The following is a 17297-nucleotide window of genomic DNA, read 5'->3' on the forward strand; positions in this document are numbered from 1 at the left end:
GTGAATGAGTTCAGTAAGTGGAATTATCAATATTATGATAAATTCAAAACCAAAATTGATAAATTAATAATGGTACTATTCCATAGTTGAATGGTAAATGTTCTATAGAACATTTTTGTCACTTTCAGTAAAAAATTATTTTTCTTCACATTCTTTTGAATTGTCATGATGCTTTGCAAACATCAGGAAATTTGCTCTTAATTTCACTCCCTCTCTATTGCAATCCTACCTGGAAAAATGTTTCAACATGTTGTCTGGGAGCATCTTCTTTGAGGACAGGATATGTACATTTACCCATCATATCGTATATTGCTTTCATTATATCAAGCATTTCCTGAAAAGGAAAAGGCAGTTACATGAGGCCACAAATGATGTGAAAAGAAACCACTCTAGAAGCCTTGACAGATTATTCCAAGTTTTAAATTTTAGTTGATTCTTCATTAAATATCTTGGTTGTCCCAGAGGAATAGCCTTATGCCTTAAAAGCAGCAGAATCAGAATGTAAGAATCAAGTCTGATCTTGGATTCAAGATGAAGTAAATTCCTGTATATCTAACATGATCAGAAAACACCCTGGTTTAATATTTGGACTTCCATACAACTTCACACAGGCTATCTTTGCGTTATAGGTTTATTATATATTTTATATGTTGACTGTCAATTTCCACTTATTGAGAATAAAATATATTCCACATCATGAGAATTATACTAAAACTAACTGATAAGTCTCAGCTTATTAGGGATTTCCATGTGTTTTTCCTGTTGTGACTTTATAGTCACATGTAGATTAGTCAAAATATTATGCTGGAAATGCTTTGAAATTTTAATTTTTATTAAAATCAAATCTAGTTTTTGATTTGTGATTTCCAGGCTTAGTGGAAAAAAAATGTCTAACATAGACATTCAGATTTATTATTCATACTTGTTTTCTTCTTTTTGAAGTTTCCACATAAGAGTCTGGATTAAGTCAATAATATGCATGTAATATACTTCTACTTTTGACAGTATTCAATTCCATTTTAAATGATAAAATTTGTAGTTTGTAAACCATAGGTGAACCCCTATGGTTTGAGTGGAAGATTGTTTAATATAGCATTCATGAGACGTGTAAGATGTAAGTGATAAGAACAGCATGTTTGTGTTAAACATAGAAAGGGATTAAAAGACCAAGAGATACCTAATATCCTGGAGGCATCTGAGTACTAAATGTTTATTGTATATCAAACATACAAGAGGCACTAAGTATCCAGGAGACATGCTCAGTGTACCTAAATACTTAATACTCATGAGGTCTTAATTCAGCCATCTATTTGTGAGATCCATTCTGGCCCCATGTGTCTTCTGCTCAACAAACACAAAACCCATGGACATTGATCAGGTTAATCGTTACATTATAACCGTGGTCAGGTGAACTTGTCCCTGTATCTTCAACAGAACCAGTTAATGTTTGTCCCAAGATACCTTCTATTTGAGGAACCTCACGCTCAAAACACAACTGGGGAAAGCTAGTGAGAGAAAGAACAGGTAGGCATTGAATCACATCCAGGATTCAGGTAATATGGTCCTTCAACCTACCTTCACTCCATCCTCAATTTGTTATCTTACCCCATCCTTCCCCACTTCTCATTGTGTTTTAAGTTAGTTTAATCAGCCATTTGATATGCACATCCTAATTTGGTCTGTGAGACTTCCTTAGATTAGCCCACCTGGAAATGTACTTGGAAACCTACAATTGCCTCAGGTTATTTCCCAGATAATACAGGTCACTACATAATTCACCCAACGTTAAAATTGTCGCTGTTCCCACGTGGACCATATTATATGGGAGAAAAAAAGGTTACAGGCCAAATATTCTAACATGGTTTGGGTATATTTTCTTCCAATCTCATTCCAATCACTCTCTTTATTCCATGTACAGTATTTATTAAAATGCTATTAGAAATCAAGATGTAATCCTTCTGTGTTTTATAATAACTTAGGAGATTAACAATAAGCTATTTCTACCCATTCCAAATTTTTCATCAGTGTGTTTCTCTACCACCACAGAAAATATGTTAGATTCCTAAAAAAGTGATTTAGAATGATAATTGCAATCATTTAGCATTTCAAGTTAAAGAATGAAAATGGTCCAAAGGCTAGCTGTGTCGGTGAGGCATTTCTTACTTCTTTAGTGATGTAGCCATCTTTATTTATGTCATACAAATTAAACGCCCAGTTGAGTTTTTCTTGTACTGTCCCCCGAAGCAAAATAGAAAGACCTTTGATGAAATCCTAAAAAGAAATAAAAATACAATTTGATATAGAATTTCTAAAAAAAAAAACTCTAATAAAATTCTTTGTCAAATAGTATAAGTAAAGCTTTTAGTCCTCTGGATTTTGAACCATTTACTTAGTAAAATGGTTCATGAATTCCTGATCATCTTTTCCCAGCATTCTTTGTGGGCATAGACACTCCTTAGGTTTAACATTTCACTTAAAAACCATCATATTTCTTTATGTATATATTTTCATTGTGCTGGGTCTTCCTTGCTGCACAGGCTTTTCTCTGTTGGTGGCAGGTGGGGGTTGCTCCTGTTACAGTGCCCAGGCTTCTCGTTGTGGTGGCTTCTCTTGCTGTGTCTCTAGGGCATGTGGGCTTCAGGAGTTGCAGTTCCTGGGCTCTAGAGCACAGGCCCAATAGTTGTGGCTCACGGGCTTAGTTCCTCCAAGGCATATGGGATCTTCTCGGACCAGGGATCAATCCTGTGTCTTCTGCATGGACAGACGGATTCTTTACCACTGAGCCACCAGGGAAGCCCAACATTTTCACTTTCTAATTGAAAACTGTGACTTAAGTCAACTGGAAATTGTGTCAAAACAGATACCCAAAAGCAAGACCCATAACAAGTGTTTAAGTGGTCTTACTACTACAAGTGCATAATATTCTTTTAGTGAAAATAATCTAATGACTATCTTTTAAAATACAAGCATACACATAACACACTTCCCGCGGAAAAGATCTGCTAACAAGAGGTGTAGGTTGTCCTTAAGATAAGGGCCAAGTGAAGCCTTTACTTAGAAATCAAGTTGTGGGCAGTGGTTAAGAGAACAGAGCTGGAAGCCAGGCAGCTTGAATTCAGATTCCAGCTGTATCACCTGATAACTTTGTTCTCTCAGACAACTTGACATCCTTTTATCTCAGTTTTCATGAATGGAGATTACCGTATCTAACTTCTCAAAAGTTTTTATGAGGATTAAAAGAATTAAGCTGCTTGTAACTGTGTGGCATGGACAGTGGCTATGTATTTGTCAGGTAAATGGAACCCTCAGTCAACATCAAGGTTAGGCAGGTTTGGTTGAATTGCAGACAGTCCAGTTGAACTCTATCAAGTTCATATATATTTGTTGCTCAGTTGGCAGGGTTAGCATCACAATATGGTGGATTCTGAGTTCACATGGAATTGACAATCCGCTGTCAGGTAGGAATGAAAGAGCAGAAGGGAATTCCAGGAGTGGACTCTAGGCAAAGTTGTATTCTTGCTCTACATTCCAACATTTTGTAGTTGTTTTCCTGTCTCAACTTCTTCACAACTTTTTTTAAAGATGAGTGATGTGCATTTACTTAAAAATGTAAAAATATATAAGATGTTTCATGAAAAATCTTCCTCCCAATTCTGGACCCCATCCACCCTATTTCTTTCCTCTAGACAACTGACATTAGTACCTTCTTGTGTTTACTTCTGAAGAATTTTTGTGCATATATGAGTATAAGGTATATTTATTTAAATATCTATTTCTTCTCCTTTTACAAAAATGATAGTGTAACAGGCTGCTTTGTGTGTGTGTGTGTGTTTTAAAAACTTAGCAATAAAACTTGGAAATAATTTCTGTCTTTTTCATCGTTGCATACATAGGAATATACCATAGTTTATTTAGCCAGTATCCCATGGATGAATTATTTAAAGATTTCCAATCTTCTTATAAAGAAAGCTATAGAGTGACTTTATATATACATAATATATATTTTGAATAACTATGTTGGCAGGATGAGTTCCTAGAGGTGGAACCTCTCGGTCAAAAGATTTGAACATTGATAAATTTTATATACTTATTTTCAAATTTCCCTTCCAGTTCTCTTCTCAAAATCTATGCATAAGAATATTGTAGCTTGTCAATACTATATGGATCACAGTTCTGATCTTTCTCAATCTTGTAGATTAATATTTCTGTCTCAGGTTACTAAAATTTGTATTCTACTGTGAATAAATGTGAGCATTTTTTTGAAATGTCTTGATTTATAGAAACTCTTCACATATTAGTAAAACTATTCCTGGTCTGGAATATATCTTCACATATTGTTCCCCAGTTTGTCATTTCCTTCTTTTTATTATGCTGATTTTCTGTCGAGTAGGCATCTTTTGGTTTTTATATTCTAGAATTTGTCAGCCTTTTACTTCATGTCTCTTTGTTTATGTCATATTCACCATAAGTTTTAGAGCCTTAGGTAGAGCTGGGGTTCAATCCTGGTTCTGCCATTCATTAACTGTATGACTTTGGATAAGTCAGTTAGCATCTCTTAAGTCTGGAACTCCTCATCTCTAACATGTGGCAAGTAATACAGGCCCTAATTTTTTAAATCTGCAACTCACCACTCCCATCCAACAATATTTTTAATAAACTGAAGAAGAAAAACCTTTATTGGGAAGATAGGGGTGGTGGTGAATTTTGGTGCCAGAACTCATTTAATGCCAAAATCTGAACTGAAATGACATGAAACTTCTAGTATCTATTTATCTGTTTATCTCTATTATTAATCACCTATTATCTGTTATCAGTCATGTTAATCAAAAGACATTAAATTCTATTTTAATATATCCAAGTCATAGTAGCTTGACACAGTACAAGCTTGTTTATCACTCACATGCAGTGAAATATAAGTGAGAATGCTGTTCTGTTCTGTGCAGTCATAACAGAGATCCAGAATTCTACTTTGCTTCAAGGCAAACCAAAATATGTAACCTCATGGTTTCCATAGATGGGAAGAGAGAAGATGTGGTCACTTCCACCAGTTTCCTGTTGGTTGAAATTCAGCCTTGGCCCCACCTATCTGGGTAGGAGAAGAGGCTGGGAATATGTACTGATCATGTGATCTTAAAGCAGAATGCATGGACATTGGATCAGTAGCACTCTCTGCTACATTTACTGTTGAGAGTCTCTTGGACAGCAAGGAGATCTAACCAGTCAATCCTCAAAGAAAGAAACCCTGAATATTCATTGGAAGGACTGATGCTGAAGCTGACACTCCAATACTTTGGCCACCTGATGTGAAGAGTCTTCTCATTGGAAAAGACTCTGATGCTGGAAAAGATTGAAGGGAGGAGGAGAAGGGGATGACAGAGGATGAGATGGTTGGATGGCATCACAGACTCAATGGACTGAGTTTGAGCAAACTCCAGGAGATGGGTGGCGTGTTGCAGTCCATGGGGTTGCAAAGAGTCAGACATATCTTAGCAACTGAACAAAAATAGTTTTACTGTACAAATGTTACACAGTTGATTATAGCATACTGCAGATCCTGCAGGAGACATGAATAATATAGAGTACATGCACAGTGTTGTGTGTCTTAAATCGGCAAGATGAATTCAGTTGGCTCTGAGGAATTCAGGTGAGGGACTGGGAATCTATATGTGGCTCGTTTGCTGGGCTGGATGAAGCACAAGCTGGAATCAAGATTGATGGGAGAAATATCAATAACTTCATATGCAGATGACACCACCCTTATGGCAGAAAGTGAAGAGGAACTAAAGAGCCTCTTGATGAAAGTGAAAGAGGAGAGTGAAAAAGTTGGCTTAAAACAACATTCAGAACGTGAAGATCATGGCATCTGGTCCCATCACTGCATGGCAAATAGATGGGGAAACAATGGAAACAGTGACAGACTATATTTTTGGGCTCCAAAAATCACTGCAGATGGTGACTGCAGCCATGAAATTAAAAGATGCTTGCTCCTTGTAAAAAGAGTTATGACCAACTTAGACAGCATGTTAAAAATCAGAGACATTACTTTGCCAACAAAGGTCCATCTAGTCCAAGATATGTTTTTACTAGTAGTCATGTATGGATATGAGAGTTGGACTATAAAGAAAGCTGAACGCCAAAGAATTGATGCTTTTGAACTGTGGTATTGGAGAAGACTCCTGAGAGTCCCTTGCACTGCAAGGAGATCCAACCAGTCCATTCTAAAGGAAATCAGTCCTGAATATTCACTGGAAGGACTGATGCTGAAGCTGAAACTCCAATACTTTGGCCACCTGATGCAAAGAACTGACTCATTTGAAAAGACCCTGATGCTGGGAAAGATTGAAGGCAGGAGGAGAAGGGGACGACCGAGGATGAGATGGTTGGATGGCATCACAGACTTGATGGACATGAGTTTGAGTAAGCTCCGGGAGTTGGTGATGGACAGGGAGGCCTGGTGTGCTGAGTCCGTGGGGTCACAAAGAGTCGGACATGACTGAGTGACTGAACTGAACTGAACTGGCAGGACAGCACAATTGCTAAGAGATGTATGCTGGGCCAGATTGCTTGAGTTTGAATCCCGACTCTCCTACTTTCTAGCTGTGCGGCCTTGGGCAGATTGCTTTAGTTCTCTGTGAATCTCTTTCCTAATTTGCTAAAATGACGATAATCATACCTATGAAGATTAAGTTACTGTATGTAATTTATTCATCATAATGCCTGACTCAGAAAGAGTGCTGAACAAGTCAGCTAGTTTTATTGTATGTAGGTATTATTAATACTATTTTTAATGTTATTTTCATATACTTAGTACAGTGACTGACACAAAATAAGTGCTTGTTTTATAATCAGATTCAGAACTATCTCTTACAGCATTGCAGACAGAGCGATCATCTGGCCTGTGCTTAAATGTGTTCATTGTAAGATCACTGAGGAATAAAATGACCAATGTCATTGTTAACTGGCTTCATTGGAAAAAATCTCCTTTGTAGTACCTGCTGTGATTAATATCTAATAAATATTGAGCACATATTTGGTACCAGGCACTCAGCCAAGCCCTTAAGTGACATCAGTTTGTCATCCTTCTCTTATCCTGTGAAGTAGCTTTGTTTGCTGATGTTTCACAGTGAGGAACACTAAGGCTCAGAGGATCTCACAGGGTTTCAACCACTTGATGGCAAAGGGATTTTTAGCTCCAGTCATATCTGGATCCAGGGCCCCTCCTGTCTTATCCACTCCACCCTTTGGTTTTAAGCAAATTAAGTAGGAAACTTCCATTTCCTTTACCTTGCATCAGGATGGTTTCTGCTGTACCTCCCAGGATCTACTCTTACTCAAAATATGTTCATTTTTTAATCATTTCTACTTTCTAGAGACTTTTCACATGGCTAATCAATTTGGAAAAATAACTACAATAGCCTAGTTTTAAATTTGATTTTGATTTAACATTTATTAATTCATCCATTAGTTTGTCTTCAAAAAGACATTTTTTTTACCAACATGCTTACAGTATATAGCCATTACAACTAATTTCCCAAATTATCATCAGCATTCATCACAATTACTATGATGACTATTACATAAATATTATAATAGCAACATTAGGCATGGTCTCATATCATTAACACCGACTAAATTTACATGTGGAATTGGATACAATGTGCTGTGAGTAATTGACGGTACATTTCTAATATGTAAGTAATTTTAAGTAATGAAATCACTAGCAGTCTCTGCCTTACCCATACCCTAGCTATGAAAGATTTTATTAGGTGAACTGGAACGTTTGATTTCTATGTTATGGCTAAACTAAGGCCATGGCAGAATTAATCTCGTTGGTAAAGAGCAGCAAACACTAATACAATATTGTCACGGGTGATCATCGGCTGCCAAAGTGGAAGAAATGTGACAGGGGACGGAGTCTATGATAGACTCACGTCTTCACTAACTGCTGTTGTCGCATCGGGGTCAACCCATGGACCACTGCTGGCTTCTTGGTCCACACCTTTACTGAGCCGCTGCCAGCTTCTCCTCTTATTTTGTCAGTGATTGTTCTTGGTTACATTGTGAGATGACACACTGAGTTTCCTGGCCCAGAATAGTCATTTCAGTAGCGCTCAACCTGTGCGAGCATCTAGTGTGCGAGGAGGTACTTTGCTCACTCTGCCCCAGGGCCACTGACTGAATGACCTCTCAGGAGTTTGTGCCCCCTTTTGTCATCCTGGTGCCACAAAGTGTTGAGATGTTAGTGTGCCAATTTAATTTTTATACCTCCTGAGCTTGTCACCTCCTTTTCTCCAACGCCTTCACTGTAGATCCAGCTGACATCGGCCTGTTGGAACTCTTGGGATAAAGAGCTGCTAATTGGACTTTTTGTTTCTAGGAACATACCTTAACTTCCCTGCTGAAAATTCTTCAATTCTTATCTTGCTCCTTACCTCCTGCAGTTCAGCCTCCTTGGCATCCTGCCTCAGATGTGTGGAGATCTGCCCTTGGCCTCCTTACCCAGCTTTCCTGTCACTCTCCCCCTTTTGCGTTGCATCTTCTAGGTGACTTAACAAATGTTTTCTCTTCATTCCCAGGCCTCTGCCTCACTCCCCACTGCTCCCCATCCTGAGCCCTTATCCTCTTTAGCAGCTCCTGCTTGTCCTTCAGACCTAGTTCATCAGGTCCATGGGAGGGATTCTCTGATACAGCCCACTAGTACCCTTCCTTGTTGATTCCACACCATCATCTGCTTTCCTTTATTCTGACACTCACTGAAATTTCTGTTCATGTGTAAGATGCACTCTTCCCAATTGAAAAAAAATGCATACCTTCTAAATTATCTGGTTCCCATGATACATATTAACAATTCTGCACACAATTCCAGTGTGTGAGTGGGGATTTCCCCACTCCAACACCAGATGTAATCAAGTAATCTCCAACACCAGATGTCTTACAGTTCAACTTACTTCTGATACTTTCTTCCTGGAGATAGAGCCAGATTCTACATGACAGCCTCTTCCTGGCCCCCAGCTTTAGATGCTACTGCAAGAATAGGTTGTCACCCATGCTTCTGACCCATGGGCTACAGATTGGAGTTTCCAACAAACCTTTACTTGGGTTCAAGTAATTTGCTAGAGCAGCTCACAGAACTTCCAGAAACATATACTTACTAGATTACCAGTTTTTAAATAAAAGGATATTTAAGAGCTTTTACTAAAATTCCTAGATAGCTTACCAAGACTGAATCATGAAGAAATAGAAACTATGAACAGATCTATAACTAGGAAGCTGATTCAGTAATCACAGACCGCCCCAAAGAGACAAGCCTAGTCGCAAATGGCTTCCTTGGTGAATTCTGCCAGATATTTAAAGAACACCAACCTTTTTCAAACTGTTTCAAAAAATTGATGTGGAAGAAACACTTCCAAATTAGGCCAGCCTTACCTGGTGCCAAAACCAGACAAAAAAATTACAAGAAAATTACAGGCCAATATTCCTGATACACACAGATGCAAAAGTCCTCAACAAAACACTAGCAAACCAAATCCAAGAGCACATTACAATGATTATACTCCATGACAAAGTAGAATTTATCCCTGGGTATAGAAAGGTGAATCAATACATGAAAACCGGGTAATATAATAATCCACATTGACAGAATTAAGGATACAAATCTTATGATCATCTCAATAGATGCAGAAAAAGCATTTGACAAGTTCAATACTCTTTCAAGATGTATACTGCCAACAAACTGGGAATAGAAGGAAAGTACCTCAACATAATAAAGGCGATATATGAAAAGGCCACAGCTAACATCACACTCGGTGGAGAAAATGGAAAACTTTCTCTCAGTGTTAGGAGCAAAACAAAGATGTCCACTCTTGTTGAATATTCTTAATGCAACAATAATAAAGCAATAAAAGGCTCAAAAAGCCAAAAAAAATTATACCACCAAACACAAATTTTCACCCTAACAGCACTAAATCCCTTTCAGTGTATTCAAAGTCAAAGCATTATTAAAACACACACACACACAAGAAACCTAAGACTTACCTCAAAACTTACAGCTCCATTGTGGTCCGTATCGAATGCATTGAACAGAAAATGTGCGTATGTTGTAGAGTCTGAAATGTTGGAAATAAAATAATGATAAGTTAGCATTTCAATATCCTACAAAACATTTAGATAGCATGTCCAAGCCTCGTCTACTCAGGAGAATACACTTTGACTTGTGGTTTCTTTGCTTTCTTCCCAGCTGCCCATCCTCTTTCAGTAGAGGGTTGTAACTTGAGGTTCATAGGCATGCGTTACCTACAGAGACCACTGATGAGAGAAGCTCTCTAAGTTTCTGGATGGAATTTCTCCGAATACACAGGCGTCTTGGATGATGCTACTGACACTGGGATGAGTAATGTTACCTTAGGTGGGTGTGAGGCTTAAGCAAGTCAAATCTAGAAATTGATTAGTGCTTGGCAGGGACTATCTCTAAAAGAAGTGAAATAATAAAATACTAATAATGAGACACAGATGAATTGCTATTATTGGTGGTGTAATTATTAGTTCATCATTTTACAACCCAGATAAGGATACTGGGATTCAGAGAGGTATCCCAGTACTTCTCTGGGATAAGCCAAAGCCACACAATCCATTGGCAGTAGAGTGGAATGTCACTTAAGCATTTCTGACCAAAACGCCATGCTAGCCCATACCCAGTAAGGTTGCCTGATGAAGTGGAAACAGGAGTGATTTGGGAAGTTTCTGTGGTCATGTTGAAATGGATTGTGTGGTCCTAAAGTTTCCCAGTTGCAAGTAGTGGGGTGCTCCTGCTTTGCCTGGGTCCTGGGTGGGATTGAGGCTCTGGGCAATGGTAGACTGCTTGTCCTAGGGTCACAAGATGCTACCTAAGGACACTGAAGTTCTCTGAAATCCAAAACTTCCTCTGAGTTTGCTTCTAGTATGTTATTTCCCTCGAGATTTTTTTCCTTCCTCTTCCCTTTTTTCCTTTGTCTCCGTAATCTCTGAACTTTCTGCCTTTTACTTGAAATGTATTATATGTATATATTTCTTATTGTTTTCTTTCCTTAGTGCAGTTTTCATTTTAAGTCCCTCTGTGCTTGACCCTTGATCAAATTTATGTGATTATTTTAAATGTTTCATCTCATGGGTTTTAGCCTTTTATCTTAACCTTTTTTATATTAAAAAATAGTAACCTTTTAGATCATTGGCTCTAGCCTTTTATCTTCTGTTTAAAATCTCATCTATTTCTATTTTATAACTTTTATCCTTTATTTTTATTGGGATTTAACAAAAGTTCTGTTCGCCTTTACTTTATGAATTGCTTTTTGAAGGCTGTCAAGAGACTAAGTCACAGAAGCAGTAGAGAATTTCTCTCTCCAGATAAAGGAGGTCAGAAGTCGTGCAGACTCCTCTCCTAGCTTGCAGGCAGCCGTGGCTTTTGTAGGCATTATTTTCCTGAATGCTTCACCCCGCTGGTTAACTCTCTTGAAGGCCATGTATTTCATGAGGTAAACAGTACACTCAATTTCTCAAAATAATGGTGACATTGTTTTTCATCTCTTACCTTTAAATATGCTATAGTGGTTTAGTTGCTAAGTCACGTCTGTCTCTTGCAACCCCATGGACTGTAGCCTGCCAGGCTCCTTTGTCCATGGGATTCTCCAGGCAAGAATATTAGAATGAGTGGCCGTTTCCTTCTCCAAAATATGATATGAGGAACCACTTATCTTTAAACATATGAGTTAATATGTTTTCAATGAACCAAACAGACACCACAATTGGGCCTAAGTAGTACATAAAAGGACTGTAAGTAGAGGATGTCCATCTAGTGTTGACAGGTTGTAGGAAGAAACCCTTTGGGTATGGAGTCAGGATTTTAATTGCAATCAACTTAGTGCAATTGTTGGGAAGTTCCATTAGAATTATCAAGAATTACCAGCCCCCCCTTTTTTTATGGACATGTTTTGCTCTCAGCAATATTTTCATAGACTTCTTGAACTGTTTATTGCCCTATGGAGAAATGAGTTGACAGATGGAATGTTAAACTTATCTTTAGGGGGAAAAAAAAAGGGATTTTGCCTATTTTAAAATGAGCTCATTCAGCAGATATTTTGTTACTTTATACAGTCAGGGTAAATGCCTTTACCCTAGCAAACAGAACTCACCATGAATATAAGGCGCAGAACAAACAATACTGGCAAATTTTTAAAATTTAAAAGACCAAGATAACATAGGCATATAATAATTACCATTCTTTTCAGATGGGGTTGTTTAGTTTAAACCTTGACCTATCGGACCCACACTCTGAGGGTTTGCCCTGATGTGGTTCAGAGGATGTCCTATTCCTCTAAATGTATCTCGACAAGTTTCCTGGAAATGAAGCCAGTTTTCCAGCCTAGTTAGGAGATATCAAGCGGAGAGATGGTATCATCTCTCAGATGGCCCAAATTTGAATCTCAGCTCAACCAACTATTAATCATGTGGCTATGGCAAATTGTTTAAGCTCTCTGTAACTCAGTTTCCTCACCTACAAAATGATAACAATGTGTACTTCATAGTCGTGTCTGACTCCTAGCAACCCCATGGACTGCAGCCTACCAGGCTTCTCCATCCATGGGGTTTTCCAGGCAAGAGTACTGGAGTGGGGTGCCATTGCCTTCTCCAGTACTTCATAGAGTCCTCATGAAGACATTAAATGAGATACTACATGCAAGTTCTTAGAACAGTCTTAGGCAAATGTTAAATGTTCACTAAATCAGTTATCATTGTTATTCCTTCATAGACAAGTCACTCTCATTTCAAGCACCTCAAATAAATGTGATCATTTTTGTTACAGATCTAATATATTCCATTTGAAAAAGTTCCTATTGTGTGTGTGTGTGTGTGTGTATGAAATCTCTATTGTGAGAGGGTCTGAACTTCTAATTTAATGGAACTTCAAGCTCAGGGCTTCCCTGGTCACTCAGATGGTAAGGAATCTACCTTTATGCAAGAGACCCAAATTCAATCCCTGGGTCAGGAAGATCCCCTGGAGGAGGGAATAGCTACTCACTCTTGCATTCTTGCCTGGAGAATTCCGTAGACTGAAGAGCCTGATAAGCTCCAGTCCATGGGGTCGCAAAGAGTCAGACACAACTGAGCAACTAACACTTCATGTTCAGTGAAGACTAGTATCATTACTTCATGAAAAGTATTGAGGTTCTGACAGAGCTTGAATTTCTTCAGCAGGCAATTGGAGATAGTGAAAGTTTTTAAAGAAGGAGAATGATGCTACTAGCTTTAGAGCTAAGGCATCGGAAGTGTCTGCTGTGCATAGAAATGGATTCTGCAGAGAAAAAGGAAACTGTCCACAAAAGGATCTCAGTCTGACTTCATCTGACTATGCTCTTCTTAAATACTCAGCAAACATCTGCTAAAAGGATGAGTAACTGGCATTCTGGAGTCTAGATTTCAGTACAGATTGGGGTTCAAAATATCTAACAATGGTCTTTGTTCTTCCTGTATGACCTGACATGTCTCCTCTGACCACAACTCTTTCCAAACAATGAAAACAGTTACTGAATTTCGTATGTTGACTTTGTTCAGTTTCTCATAGTTTTACTTGTGAAGCTGAAAATTAAATGTTGAAATTTTACAGATAGGGGACAAAATTTATGGAGTCTTAGACTAGGAAGGATCTTCCATACCATTTAGCTATTTATCTACATTTAACAAAAGTGGAAAATGGGTATAGATAATGTTAAGGATAGTAGCTATGGTCACCTAGTTAGCCAGCGGTAGAGTCAATAATGAAATCAAGACATATCAACACTTACTCTTATAAATAAAGAATATTAGGGAGTTCCCTTGTGGTCCACTGGATAGGATTTCAGGCTTTCACTGCTGAGGGGCTGGATTCAATCCCTGGGAGAAATTAAGACCCTGGAAGTCATGTGGCACAGCCCCCCCACCAAAAATAATAGAATGTTAGACTAGAAAGAAAACTTAAGGATTCTTCTGTTCCACATTTGGTAAATGAACAACTTGAGGCCCAGAGAAATAAACTATTTAAGTCACACATCTTGGCTCTGGCAATGTCTATCCATAAACTCAGGACTCTTGACTTAGTCCAGTGCCTTTAACCTAACTATGCCCAGACCACAGTTATAATATCTACTAATCCCTTGATTGGAAAGGCCACTGGTACACATATTTCAGAATATTTGAACAAATGCACTTGGTTATCATGTTCCAGGTCTGTGGAGTGAAATCAGTCTGGTTGATTTCTTTCTTCCCACCACCATCCCCTACTCCTGCCTGAATTCATGCACAAGATACAGAATTAGTTCATTGCATTTGGATATACAATTCACGGCACTGTGACTGCAGTAAGGTGGGTTCACTCACTACGTGAGTGGTAGTATCTCTTCACTATGTCCTCTATAAATCACCCCGAAAATTCCTAGAAATAGAAGTGTATTCAGTGGATGCAGTTATTTGGGAAAAAGTACTTAAATCTTTATGTCCATAAAACTCATCTAAATGCCTCAAGTGCCTTACACAGTGGATGTTTAATAAATACTTGTTTAGATTCTTCTGACTGAAACTCATTCCTTCAATAACTGTTGATCGGGTGCCTCATATAGTCGAAGTAAGTGCAAAATTCCTACAACACATGCAGGGGTAAACCAGGAGACTGTAAGTTTCATGAACTTTAAAAATGCCTGAAGAGCTTCTAAGCTTAGGCTTCCCTGTAGGTGGCATTGGAAAACACTGCTGTAATGATATAGGTAATGCGGTTTCCTCTTGGCTTGTTTTATAGGAGACATACTTTATCCCCTACAAACAGGAAGCCTCTGTTCAGTTCAGCTGTGCTGATATCCAGGACTCCAAACAAGTTGTGTTTGGTAAACCATCCTGCTAAGCCGTAGAGAAAACTCAAGAGCCTGACACAGTATAAATTGCAGGAGATTCTGGCAATATGACAAAGTCTCTTCCTGGAGGAAATGGTGAGACATTGTGATTTATGGTCCCATCATTGCTACGACTCCTAATGAGAGACATCTGTTGCTTTCAGGCCATCAAACTAAATAAATGACTTCACACAAGTGTGAGGACGTCCTAACAGGGATTTGACTGCCACCAGAGAATACATTCTTTCTTAGGACATTTTCCCTTTTCTAGCAGCACTGCAAGATACAATTTGCATGCACGATATTAATTTTTAAAATTGCAAGTCATCTTTCTTTAAATATTTCATTTTCTTCAGTAATACTGGATGCTTTTAGATTTATGCATTCAATTAACATGAATATTCAAAGGATTTTTAAAAGTGCAAAAGTGATTTTTCCGCAAATCCCTTTGGACTTTATAACAAGACTCTCTTGCAAATTATTATGCTTAACTAGATGTTCTCTAATGTTGAAATGTTATTTTTCAGATAAAGATACATTTTTAATGTGAAGTTGTATCCAATTTGTAGTATGTATTAACTTTCATTTGAGATAAGCAAAAATAGCTAAAAGATTTCCATTTGTGCTAAGGGCTTTGATATTAATGCCTATAAATACATTGGCAGACAGTTTATAGTAAACATCATTCTTTTAAAAAATTCTGTGGTTTTTAATAATTTAGAAATATGTATTAAACAAATGATATTCTAAATTTGTTATTAATGCAGACAATAGACCCATTACAAGCCTGGCATCAGACCCAATACCTGTGTGTGGGTGGTTAGTAACAAGATGAGCTGGGGGAGTTGTCCCCCACGACATATGCAAATTCATGTAATAATGGGTCACTGTTTGTTTTCTCAGAATTTTTATTTAATTCTTTGAAAAGTCTACCTTAAGGGAGAATTTCCATTTTGATAATCCACGCACAAAATTGTCTTCAACCTACCAAAATACATAAAGCCAAAAGTGAATTGAGTTTTTGTATAAAATAATAATATTCAAGTGTTGTATCCATTAAAAATGGCTTTTACAGGTATCACCCCACGATGAGGTAGATGTCATTCACTCAGCCACACATTCACTCATGTTTGCAGTATTAGTGGGAATACTTGTCACTCGGTGTTCCATGACCTGTGGATATAGCAGTGAGCAAAACAGACAAAAAATTCCGTTCCCTTGGAAATGACATTCTAGTGGAAAAAGAGATGGTAAGCAACAACAAAAATAAATAAAATATACATTATTAGATGCTCTTGAGCGCTAAAGAGAAAGTGAAAGCAGGAAAAGGGCACGGGGGATGTTTACTGGGTTGAGGTTTAAGCCAGGGTGGCCAGAGGAAGCCTCACTGAGAAGGTGGCATTTGAATGAAAGCAGAGGTGATGAGATACTGAGATGGATGTTTGGGAGAAGAGAGATTCCAGACAGAGAGAAAAATGAAGTCAAAGGCCCAGAGGCAGGACTTCCCTGGTGGTCCAGTGGTTAGGGCTCTGCCCTTCCGCTGCAGGGGGCATGGGGTTGATCTCTGGAGGGGGTGGCAAATAAGATCCCATATGTTGGTGCAAAGCAGCCAAAAATTTTTTAATAATAAGAAAAAAAAGCTCAGAGGCAGCAAAAGGACTGGTGTGCTGGAGGAAGGGCGACAGGCCAGGGAAGCTGGAATGAGGTGAGCAAAACGGAGGGTCAGTGTAGGATGAGGCAGAGAGAGAACAGGAGACAGTGATTGTGGTTTTGCTCTGAGTGGGTGGAAGATTCTGGGCAGAGGAGTGATGCAACCTACGTTTTCCCAGGATAACTCTGGCTCATGTGAGAATAAACCATGGCGGGGAAAAAGAAAAGAGGAGTGGGATCAGGAAGACTACCTAGGAGAACACTGCAGTTATTTTGGCATCAGATGATAGTGACTCTTTTAAGTAGGAAAGAAGTAAAAAGGTGATGACTAGGAAATGGATGGATTTCTGTGCACCTTGGTTTCCACATGTATGGAAAGGGAGAATCGTAGCTAGGGTTGTTGGAGGGTAATGGGTAACACATGCCAGGGCCAGACATGTATTAGATGCCTGACGAATGGCAGCTCCTTCAACTCAGGTTCGGTTTATCTGGATCGAATCTTTTTTATGTCCTCCCTGTCGTTCAGCTGGTCTAATTGTGCCTACATTGTGTTCTCATAATATTATGTTGTTAACTCCCATCTTCATGTTTATTTTTCATGCTGGCACTGCCCATCTGCTACACTAGGCTCTACCATCCTTCAGGGCAGTCTCACTCCCCTTACATCATCAGCACCTCACACACGGCTGCAAACATGGAAGGTTGCAGAACAAGTTTGAGCTGGGCATCCTGCCAGTGATGAGTGATCAAAGGAGA

The 17297-nt window shown here is 38.5% G+C and overlaps 1 protein-coding gene across 1 annotated transcript in view; it reads right to left on the minus strand.

The window, feature by feature from the left end:
* The window catches only part of KCNIP4 (potassium voltage-gated channel interacting protein 4), a 136959-nt gene that overhangs the window by 1977 nt on the left and 117685 nt on the right, over positions 1-17297 (minus strand). Inside the window, exons 4-6 of the mRNA XM_052641987.1 lie at positions 10036-10106; positions 2164-2271; positions 230-334 (exon numbers count right to left, since the gene is read on the minus strand). Coding sequence (XP_052497947.1) covers positions 230-334; positions 2164-2271; positions 10036-10106 — 284 coding nt within the window. The remainder of the gene's footprint in view (positions 1-229; positions 335-2163; positions 2272-10035; positions 10107-17297) is intronic.

The sequence above is a fragment of the Budorcas taxicolor genome, chromosome 6 (genome assembly GCF_023091745.1).
Source record: "Budorcas taxicolor isolate Tak-1 chromosome 6, Takin1.1, whole genome shotgun sequence".
NCBI classification, from domain to species: Eukaryota; Metazoa; Chordata; class Mammalia; order Artiodactyla; family Bovidae; genus Budorcas; species Budorcas taxicolor.